Below are 10,721 nucleotides of genomic sequence, written 5' to 3'. Positions count from 1 at the left end.
GGAATGAAATACTCAGCACTTTCAACTTTCTTCCCAATTTTCTCCTAGCTCCCCTGCCAACCCTGCTGACCCTCTTCCACTAAGTATTCTCACCAGCTGGGCCTTGTGAGGCCTGATAAGTGGGTGATGGTGACACTGTGATAAGCAGAGACAATAAAGGGCACAGGTATCAGCAGCATCCCCCCCTCCAGACAGCAGCTGGGAGGCCCAGATATGAGCTGGGACCCTCCCCTGTCAAAACCTTGCAGGTGGACTGAGAGCAAACGGACAGGGCATGTGCGTGTCACACTGTCACTCATGCACTTAAAACACACCCAGGTGGGACTTTTCTGGTGGTCCAGTGGCTAAGACTCCACGCTCCCAATGTAGGGGGTCCAGGTTTGATGCCTGGTCAGGAAGAACAAGGTCTCACATGCCACAGTGAAAAAAGATCACACGTGCCGCAACCAAGACTCACTGCAGCCAAATTAATTAATTAATTAAACACACACACCCACACAAGTGGGCCAAACAGAGCAGAGCAGTTCAGGAGCAGAGACAGCTGTCCCTGGCTGCCTGAGGGAGTAGAAGGGTGAATTTACAATGTGCCCTGGAGAAAGAGGTGTCATCAGGCAGGCCCATCTTTCCAGGAGGCAAAAAATCGTTCCCAACCTTCAGAGAAAGGAGGCGTCAGCCTGATCCCAGAGAGAAAGGCCACAGGTAGCAGCCTGTAAGGCCAGAGAGCCAGATACCGGCTCTCTGGGCCTGAGGGCTCCGGGCTGCAGCACTGCAAGGCTGACCTCTTCTGGCCAAGGAGGCACTGCGCACAGCAGGCAAAGAGCCAGGTGCTGCTTCCTGGAAGTGGTTTCTGATTACCAAGGTTTCGATGGCTCCTTCCTACAGGCAGGAGGCACAAAGGAGGGCAGCTAGAATCTTTATTGTTATGGGCAAAGCACCAACCTGGCCATCTGTCTGGAGGGCCACAGTTCTGCCTGCCCCGAATCCAGTCCATCCAGTCTGAGAATCAAGCTTCCTCCAGCAGGGAGGCCTGCTCCACATTCCAGCCCTGGAAGAGGCTGGGAAGGCAGCCAAGGCTGCCTGAACAACCTCAGGAGGGTGCTGCTGTGGGTCTGGGTTTCTCTCCTCTGTGCTTGAAGCTTCGCAGTGGGTTCTGTGTCTTTGCCTTCTGCGGGGGCAAAGTTACCGATTAACTGTGGGGAGCAGATGTCTGTCTGTACATGAGACAGACTCAGAGAAGCTACTTGGCAGGCCTTGCAGGCCACGAGCCAAGGACAGGCGCTGCTTCCGGCACCGCAGGCACCAACCTTCCTCCTCCTGCAGCATGGAGGTTGAGGAGGGCGGTGGGGACAGGACAGCAGGTCCTCCCTTGCTCTGGAAGCCGCTCGTGGTGGCCAAAGGAAAGCCCCGGCCCCCACAACTCTGGCCAGTGGCCGGGGGTCTGGGGCTGGTTCTCTTTCCTCCCTCCTGAGGACAAGGGGCAAGCACACCCTGGTGACAGGGAACCAGATTGGGGAGGGGAGAGCCCTGCAGCTATCAGCAAGGCCCCAGGGGACATACCTTGGCCTTCTTAGAGGTGGGGGGCTTCTTCCACTTCTTGTGAGGGTGGACGAGGCCGCGCAGAGCAGGAGGAACTAGAAGAGACGGCCGGCTCAGCGGCTGCCCCTGCCACCCTGTGTGCCTGCCCCCGCCACCCTGTGTGCCTGCTCCCACCCCCTCCCCGCCGGCTCCACCTCCAGTGGCTCCCAGCGCACTCTCCCCCGCTGACCCAGGGCTTGGCACTCCGATCCTCACTGCAATCCTAAGGACACACGACTATCTAGGTTCACACCGCTGTCCCCAGGGATGTCCACTAAAACATGTAGTACAGTACGTGCCACAGTAAGTGTGAAGCAAAAGAAGGAAAATTAAGAAAGAAAATGCTGCTAAAATAGAAAAGCAGCCTTCACGTAATTCCTTCCTCTGTGGCCCTGCCTCCCACCTCACCTGTCAGGTGCCCCCATCACTGCTCGGGGCCTGCTACATGAGCCCTGGCCTCTGTCCTCTCACGGACCCAGGGCATAGCTCAGGGTCCCCTCCAGCCAGGCCACACAGGTCCTGACAGGCCTCTGAGCGCCACACCACCACACCCTCCCACGTCACCCCGACCCCTAAAGGCCAAAGGTTTGGGGCAATGACTCTGCTCCTGTGTGACACAGAGGATGGGATTCCCTTCTGAGGCAGGAGACAGATGGGCCCCAGGTTAAACATTTACAACTAGCTTCCTGTTTACACTCTGAAAATAAAAGTAAGAGGAACAGTGTAAGTAGCTGGACTTTGTCTCCTGTGGACACTTCAAGATAATGGGAACAGCAGTACCAGAAAGGAGCCAAGTAAGCCCTGCCTACGTAAAAAATTAAGGAGACCATGTATTCTTCATTCATGGGGTCAAGGAGACCTCCCAGACTATGCAAGCACAAAAAGGTTCCTCAGGGGAGGGGGACCATAAGGTCTGCCAACCTCCAAAAAGCCTGGCACTGGAATTCACCTTGTCTAAAAGAGGCGCATGCGCATCCAGGAGGGCCCTGAGTCAGACCTGATATGGACTTGGGGCCACATAATGCAAGGTGACTGGCCAGATGAAAATCAGAAAACTGCCTCCACAGAAAGTGGTCTAAACCATCCCAAAAGGGACTTCCTTGGTGGTCCAGTGGTTAAGAATCCACCTGCCAATACAGGGGACACAGGTTTGATCCCTGGTTCTGAAAGATCCCATGGACCATGAGGCAACTAAGTCCACGTGCCACAACTAAGTCCATGGTGCTCTGCAACAAGAGAAGCCATGGCAACGAGAAGCCACATACTGAAACAAAGAGTGGCCCCCACTCACCGCAACTAGAGAAGCCCAAGAAAACGCAGTGAGGACTCAGAGCAACCAAAAATAAACTAATTAAAAAAGAAAGCTCATGGCTACTTCTCTCTCAGTCTACCCATCCCTTCTCCACATCTCTCTTCTCTTCTAATAAACACTTCACTTGCTTTTGTTTGTTTAACTTTTTCCCAAATTGTTTCTTCAAACCAGACAAGAGCCAGGACCCTGCTCCCAGCCACAAGTCTCTGGGTGGTCTAATACGGTTAGGATACAGCGCCCTCACCGCTGTGGTCTAAGTTCAATTCCCACTCAGGGAACCGGGATCCCGCTTCAAGCTGCCACACAGACCACCCAAAAGCCACCCAAGATCACACCCACTCCTCCCCCTCTCCCCCGCCTCACTCCTCAGACCACGACCTTGGTTGGCATCCCTTACAGCTCACTTCCTGGGGAACCTGGCCCCATCTCTCTGGCATTTTCCCATCTCTCCTGCATCTTTCCCATCCACTTGCTTGGGGTTCTCCTTGCCATATCCACCAGCTTACGCTAATCCACAGGGGTACCAGGAAAAGGGGTCTGCATTCACCTCTCTGCTTCCTTAATCCACTAAACATCTTCAGCATAGAAGTCACACATACCCGTTACCAAAGACACAAGGAGTATCATTACCAGGTGCAAAGGGAGCAAGGCTCCTGAACACATGAGCTGGGTTTTGGCCTCATCTACACCATAGAAACCACTCTGGGGATCCATTCTTTTCTTGGCTAAGCCATGCAGCATGTGGGATGCAGGATCTTAGTTCCCTGGCCAGTGATTAAACATCAAACCCATGTTCCCTGTGCAGAGTCTTAACCACTGGACCATCAGGGAAGTCCCTCTTGGGGTCCATCCTCGACCTTATAACTGTGATCCCAATATCCCTCATCCCCACAAGGCTCAGGCAGGTCTGTTCTCTATTTCCCACCCCCTGCATCCCCAGTCAAATGTTCTGGACTCAGACACCCAAGCTCAGCTTGGCCTGGTCACTAACCCAAAGTCTCCTCCCGCACAAGTAGCACTGTCTCCTACCCGCGACTCCCACACCACACCCGGTCACTCCCTTCTACACACAGGAGGCTGCTTGGCCAGGTACTGACTCGCTCTTTCATAGGACCGGGCTCTAGATGTGAGACCCCTGGCCTTGAAGGCAGAGTGCTGCCCTGGTTTCCTGTCTCCCCAACAGAGAGAGCAACGCCTACCCAGGGGGACTGTGCAGAGTTATGTCTGTGTACATGCTCGCTGCCCAGATCCCATGGTTGTGTCACCCCAGTGCACGGCAGCCCAGGGATGAATGTGCAGCCTGCCCCCAGCCCTGCTCACCCAGGTAGTCAGGGACGTTGCCCAGGTGAGGCTTCACCACGGCGGGGTGTAAGGGGAGGTCATGCCGCAGCAACTGGAGGTCCCTGGGATTGTCTTCAAAGTATGTCTGGCAGGAGAGAAAAACAGGCACTGCATGGTCAGTCCTCCTTTTGGAATTTCATTGTTTGTTTGTTTGTTTGTTTGTTTTTAACGAGGGAGTTTTTGAACAGGTAGCCCATGTTCCAATTATTAAGACTGAGATTTCCCACTGCCTTGTCACTGGGGCCCCGTCCCAGAGGTAGCTCAGGGATGTGTCCCTGTTCTCACTCCCTATTTGGTGGGGGCAGTTAGGAGCATGCCACATCCTCCTCACCAGGAAGCACTCCATGGCCATGCACCTTCTAACTGACCTATAAACAGCTGCCTCCTCCTTTTCTGTGTAATGCACGCTGCATGAATGCATCTGACTTGGTTTGCTGCATCCACAGGGTGGACTCCCTGGTGTTTCCACCTTGGGAATCATAACAGAACGTACCTACCCATACAGTTGTGAGCTCACACAACTCTTAACTACTGTGTCAAGAGAATAAACCTCAGAAGCTGTGCTTCTGATGGACACAGCCACTGTCCACCTCAGAAACTCGGCCGATTCACCTCCCAGCAGGACAGCTGGCATCCTTACTCACTCTTGGCCTGTTTCCTCCGCGTGACCTGCTAAAGGCACGGTCTGCTGCCCAGTTCACTGCCTCTCACACTCACAGCTTTGCCGCTGGCCTCCAGAAGCCTCCCCTTTGCCCCTACCCCCACCAGAGCCCCTTACTTTGAGCTTCTCTGAGTGCAGGAGCTCCTCTTTGATCTCCTTCAGCCTTGCCTCGCGGATGGCTTGTTTAGTCACTGAGCGCATGGCATCCTGGGGGCAGACATCAGGGGGCAGACATCAAAAGTCAACATGGCAGGGCTGCCTGAGCCCGCCCTCCTGCCAGGGTGCTGAGCAACAAGGGCCTAACTCTGGGTCCTAGAGGAGCTCCAAGTACTCACATCCCCACAGAGCCCCACTTACCCTGCAGCGGTAGCGGAAGCCCTCGATCTCCTCCATGTGGAACTGGTAAGGAAGCAGGACAGGGGCCCCACTGTCTGTGGAGAAGACTGCAGTGAGGGTCCTGCAGACTGAAGGCTTGGGCAGGGTCTATGCAGGCCTTCTGCTCAGAAGCTCCACGTCCACTCCGTGGGGCGAGGCAGCCGGGGATCCAGCCCACTCTTTCCCCACACGCAAACATGCAGCAAAAACCCTGGGCCTCATGGACAGTTCACGACAGGGGGTCCACCCTGCTGCAGCCAGGGAAGTTTCCTGTCCCCACGTCTCGGGTCCTGTCACATCTCTCAGCCTTAGGATCTGCCCACTCGCCCACTCGCCTACTCTGAGGCCACTCCAGCCACAAATGACGTATGTGCAATGACAGCCACGGAGCACTAAGGAGCACCAGACCTTGACGTTTAAAGTGGCACCACAGAAGCCTGGCCCTTTCTCAGGTCAGTGAGGGCGGGGCTCTTACCTCCACTGAGAAGCTCCTCGATCTTGCCCAACTGAGACTGCTCTGTGGGCAGCACGAAGGTCAAGACTATGCCGGGGTTGTTGGCACGTGCTGTCCTGCAAGGAGAGACAACCCAGCCCGTGTCTCTGGCTGTGTGTCCCACAGTGTGCCCACAGTCCAGGTGCCCAGTCTGCTACGCCTCAGTTCTCCTACCTGCCGGCCCTATGTATGTAGGCCTCGGGGGTTGGGGGGAGATCAAAGTTGAGCACAGCACATACGTGGTGGAAGTCTATGCCCCGGGCCACGCCTGCCTCCGGATCAGAAGCCCTGTAAGAAAACATGGCAACCTCAAACTGAGCCCTCCTCTCCTCAGAGGCCATGTTCTCAAACTTATTTAATCAGCATGATCGCTAAACAAAGCCTGGTATGGAATTACAAGACACTGCTATGAGTAAGATTCTTAAACATCATAACTGGAGCTAGGGTAGTGGGGGCAGCCAAACCTTGGAACTCACTGCCCAAAGGGCAACCCGAGAACCACTCCAAGCCAGCCCACCCAAGAGACAGACAGAGACTGGTGGCTTCCTTTCCCCCAAAGAAAGATCCTTCCTGCAAGTCACAGATAGTGGAGGCTGAGCCACCTTCCTCACAGGATGACAGTGTGCCATGAAGCATAGGCCTGTGCGCCCTGCACTCCCTGCCCCACATGCTAGTTTCCCAGTCTTCTGAAAGGTGGGTCTCCCTGGCAAGGGCTGAGAGGAGATAAACGTGGACTCACTTGTCCCGCTTGGGTCCTTTGCCCCGATGCTTGCCCTTGACTGGAGGCCCCAGGACTTCAGCATCTGTTGCTATGACGCAGTCGTAGAAGCCTTGGTTGAACTGCGAGATGATGTGGCACCTGTGGCCCAAGAGCAGACAAAAGTCAGACCTAAGAGCACCAGAGGCCTCTCCTCCTACTCTGCCTGGTCATGACGGTCATCCTTTCTGACTCTTCCCCTTATTCAATTCTTCCCCACCTTAATCTTTGTGCCTCAACCTCATCAAGTCAAGATGGAATTATAGTTGGTATTGCAGAGTTGTGAGAGATAGTCATTGAAGATTAGTCAAGCCCGGAGCCCTCAATGCACTAAGCAGTTAAGAAACAGGAAGAGCGACTGTGTCTCCCCTTTTCCATCCTCATCTTCAACCTAGACATGGGAGTCGGCACACCTGGAGCGTAGTGGAAGCTCTCCATTGAGCACACAGGCGGGGATGCTGAATTGCTCCAGGAATAGGCGCAGCCGGTAACTCCGCTCCAGAGTGTTGACAAAGAGCAGAGACTTTCCCCGAATCAATGACAGCTTGAGCAGGGCATACAGCAACAGAAATTTGTCTTCCTCAGTCTCACAGACCACCTGAAACTGCTGTAACTGGTCTGGCCCTGGTAGCTGGGACTCCTGTAACTTGAGGGTAACCTAGGGGAGGACATGCCTGTGGTCAGGAAAAAAAAGAAGACAGAAATGCTACCGCAAGCCGCTGGCTCGCCAACCACAGCGCTGATGTGTTAGTGGAGGGTACCCTGGGTACCCTTCCAACTGTGTAATGTCAGAATTCAAAGTATACTAACTACTGCAGTTTACAAAGGACATAAAACTACACACAATTTGGGGCACAGATCAAAGTCAAACCCACTATAAATGACTATAGTGAGAAAAAAACCCCTACAGTAGCAACCTTTCTGCCCTTTGGGGGGTCCCTGATCAGGCCTTTAGGCAGAGCATGGTTTGAAGCCAGCAGATACCTGGGACTACATAGTGACTTTAGGTTAGAGGATACAGGAGTGCCTAACAACATCGGACTTCTAGTGCCTCAGAACCAGGAACACTAAATGAGGAATCTCCAACCCCAAATAACAAAGGGTTCCTTTGAGAAGACAGGAGCAAGTCCTCTGAGTCTCCCAATGGTCCCACAGGGCCCTTACCGGATTATGTAGTACCAGCTCCTTAAGTGCTTGCACATCCTCATTAAAAGTAGCTGACATCAGAAAAGCCTGGTAAATCCGGGGCAAGTGACTAAAATGAAACAGAGCCCCATCAGATTCCAATTCTAAGGCCTCTAATGGGGGCAGGTGAACTGGCCTCCTCGCTCCAGGCCCTACTGTGTATTCACCACCCCCTCTCCTTACCAGAGAAGACTCTTAAGTTCCTCCTCAAAGCCAAAGGAGAAAAGAAGATCAGCCTCATCAACCACCAGCAGCTCCATGGAGTCTCGAAGCTTCAAGTTGTCTTGCTGCAAGTGGTTTAATATGCGGGATGGGGTCCCCACCACCACATCGGGCTTCTCCATCAGCACAGCTCTGTAGACAGGCGACACCTCAATACTAAGTAGAAGATAGCAGCTGGGACCTCACCCCAAATCAGCCCTCATTTTTGCTGCACACAAACCCCATCCCACATCCCAGTGTAGATTCATTCCGTCACAGCCCTGCTGTTCTAACCCACCTCTGAGAGGCTAAGTCTTCAGCGGCTGAGACGTTGGCCACCCGGATGTCTCGAGCACAGTAGGCAGCCAGTTGCTGAATCATGGATTGGGCCTGCCTCGCCAGCTCCTTAGTCGGCACAAGGACAAGGGCTCTCACAGCCTGCTCCACCACGGGGCCTGTCTGCAAGACACGAATTAAAGACTTCAGCCAGTCAGTTATCATCATGGCCACAGGATGCTTTTCTCTACCTCTTCCAGGGAATCTGATCGTGTACTATGACTTCAACACAACAATCCAGTTGTGTTTTGATCACCCCTTCATTTACTTTACCCACCTCTGAATGTAGATCAGAAGGCCCTTTCCCCAGGCACTGAACTCAAAAAGGATAACTTACTTCATCGTTACAAAGTTACTTAAAGTGTGCCAGTTACTGGTGAACCACCAGTTACTTCTCTGGTGGTCCAGCAGCTAAGACTCTGTGCTCCCTGGTCAGGGAATTAGATCCTGCCTGCCACAACTAAGAGTTTATATGGCCCTACTAAGGATTCCCGCATGCCATAAAGAAGAAGGAAGATGCCTCAACTAGGATCTGGAACAGCCAGACAGATCAAACTCGTCAATCCTAAAGAAAATCAGTCCTGAATGTTCACTGGAAGGACTGATGCTGAAGCTGAAACTCCAATACTTCAGCCACCTGATGTGAAGAACTGACTCACTGGAAAAGACCCTGATGCCGGGAAAGATTGAAGGTGGGAGAAGGGGATGACAGAGGATGACATGGTTGAATGGCATCACCGACTCCACGGACATGTGTTTGAGTAAGCTCCGGGAGTTGGTGACGGACAGGGAAGCCTGGCTTGCTGCAGTCCAGGTGTCACAGAGTCAGACACGACTGAGCGACTGAACTGAAATGAGTACAAAGAATAATGGTCGCAAAGCCTGGACTAGAACCCAAGTAACCTGAATCCCAGCCCAGAGCGTTTACCAGAAAATAATCAGATTCTCTTAGACCAGCCTTCATATGTAAGAGACCCAAAGAAAACCCGGTTCTTGGAAAAGACGGGTGCGTAAGGATGGCCGGCACAGCTCTCCAAGAGGGCACAACGGAACTTAAACGCCTACATCTCCCTTTCTCGGCCTTTGGGGCCCCTCCCCCGACTCACCGCCTTCCTGTGGAGCAGCAGCTGTAGCATAGGAATGGCATAAGCGGCGGTCTTCCCGGAACCGGTGCGGGCGCGAGCCAGGAGGTCCTTTCCCTCCAGCGCCAGCGGGATGGCCTTCTCCTGGATCAACGTGGGTCGCGACCAGCCCAGATCGGTGACGGCCTAGGAGAGACAAGGGACGGCTCAGGCGGCGTGCTGCTCTGCCACCGCTCCCATCCACCGTCGGTTCGGCTCCTCAGCCCTCCCCGGTACCTGTAGGAGCCGGTGGTCCAGGCCCATGTGTTCGAAGCCCAACGATTCTGGATCCTCCATGCTGCTGCTCTGTAGTGACAGCGCGCAGGCGCGACAGGAAGAGCACGACACGACGCGTGAGCCGGTCAAAGCAGCAGCCAATCAGTTTCAAAAGAGTTGGCCATGGCTTCCGGTGTTCCGGCTGGGCTCTGTGGCTGCTGCTGCGCTCTAGCTGTGGGGTCTTGGGAGAGGTGGCGGGCGGCGGAGAGCCCACGGGTCCTTGCCCGTCCCCTGACACTACCTCTAAATGGCGTTTGGGGTTAGGGTTACCTGCGGCAGAGGCGGGGCTCCGTGGAGGTGGGTGAGGTCCCCTCTGTGCCCCCCTCCGCCCACCGACACCGGCCACACAATCCTCCAGTTTCTCCACCAGGTTGCATGTTTATGGCTTTACCTTCATCTAGCGCTTGATTTTTAACAGCCTCTCCCTAGCAATTATGCCAGTATTAGCTGTAGTTATATTGGCAAATACATCAATGTTTAGAATGCTCGCCTGTGTACTACCTCAGAAAAGGGATGCCGCGAGTGGTACCTTACCACGTTTGGGAAATACTGGTGAGTCCTGTGCCCTTTCCTGCCATTATGCATCTGGGGGATCTCTGTCAGGTTTATGTGCAAGCATTAATTGCTCTGCCACCGCCTATGCTTAGGAAAAGTGCACCAGCATATATGTTCCAGGGTTGTTTGCCTGTAGCAGTGGTGGGAATCTGAAACGCGGCAATGGTTTTCAGAGTAAAAAGCAAGTGACCCCGGGTGTACCAGCATATAATAGAGTCCAGCGGGGCTGGGCTAAGATTTAGGGTCACAGGCAGAACAAGGACAGGCTATAACAATTAAACTGTCCAAGAATGAAGTTTGGAAGAATGAGTAACGTAAGAAAAGAGGAAGGTAGGTTGCTCTGGGGTTCCCAAAGGTAGCAACCTGTGTGGCCTGCACAGCTTGGTTAAAAATAATAATTCTTAGGCATTCCCTGCAGGTCTGGTGGTTAGGATTCCAGGCTTTTCGCTGCTGTGGCCTGGATTCATTTCCTTTTTGGGAACTGAGATTCCCCAAGCAATAAGACTCAGCCAAAAAAAAGGGGGGCGGGGATT

General features: G+C 53.7%; 1 protein-coding gene across 1 annotated transcript; it reads right to left on the bottom strand.

The window, feature by feature from the left end:
- Nucleotides 1-453: 453 nt before the first annotated feature.
- On the bottom strand, nucleotides 454-9,703 carry DDX56 (DEAD-box helicase 56). The gene is made up of 14 exons (XM_069586881.1): nucleotides 9,595-9,703; nucleotides 9,343-9,504; nucleotides 8,199-8,359; nucleotides 7,883-8,053; nucleotides 7,679-7,769; nucleotides 6,928-7,172; nucleotides 6,497-6,616; nucleotides 5,932-6,045; nucleotides 5,740-5,834; nucleotides 5,247-5,320; nucleotides 5,007-5,096; nucleotides 4,208-4,313; nucleotides 1,558-1,631; nucleotides 454-1,165 (listed from the first exon to the last, which is right to left on the bottom strand). The coding sequence occupies exons 1-14, from the start codon at nucleotides 9,652-9,654 to the stop codon at nucleotides 1,088-1,090; spliced, it is 1,641 nt and encodes a 546-aa protein (XP_069442982.1). The 5' UTR covers nucleotides 9,655-9,703; the 3' UTR covers nucleotides 454-1,087.
- Nucleotides 9,704-10,721: the final 1,018 nt, after the last annotated feature.

This window comes from Ovis canadensis, chromosome 4 (genome assembly GCF_042477335.2).
Source record: "Ovis canadensis isolate MfBH-ARS-UI-01 breed Bighorn chromosome 4, ARS-UI_OviCan_v2, whole genome shotgun sequence".
Lineage (NCBI taxonomy): Eukaryota > Metazoa > Chordata > Mammalia > Artiodactyla > Bovidae > Ovis > Ovis canadensis.
Note: the sequence above shows the minus strand (reverse complement) of the source record. Positions and strands in the feature narration are given on the sequence as shown.

What these genes read in the sequence shown, in the direction of transcription:
- DDX56 (XM_069586881.1), bottom strand. Translation starts at nt 9,654, where the DNA reads ATGGAGGATCCAGAATCGTTGGGCTTCGAACACATGGGCCTGGACCAC. An exon ending in TACATACATAGGGCCGGCAG is followed by an intron (nt 5,835 to 5,931) that starts GTAGGAGAACTG and finishes CTCTCCTTGCAG; the next exon opens with GACAGCACGTGCCAACAACC. An exon ending in GCTTCCGCTACCGCTGCAGG is followed by an intron (nt 5,097 to 5,246) that starts GTAAGTGGGGCT and finishes GTCTGCCCCCAG; the next exon opens with GATGCCATGCGCTCAGTGAC.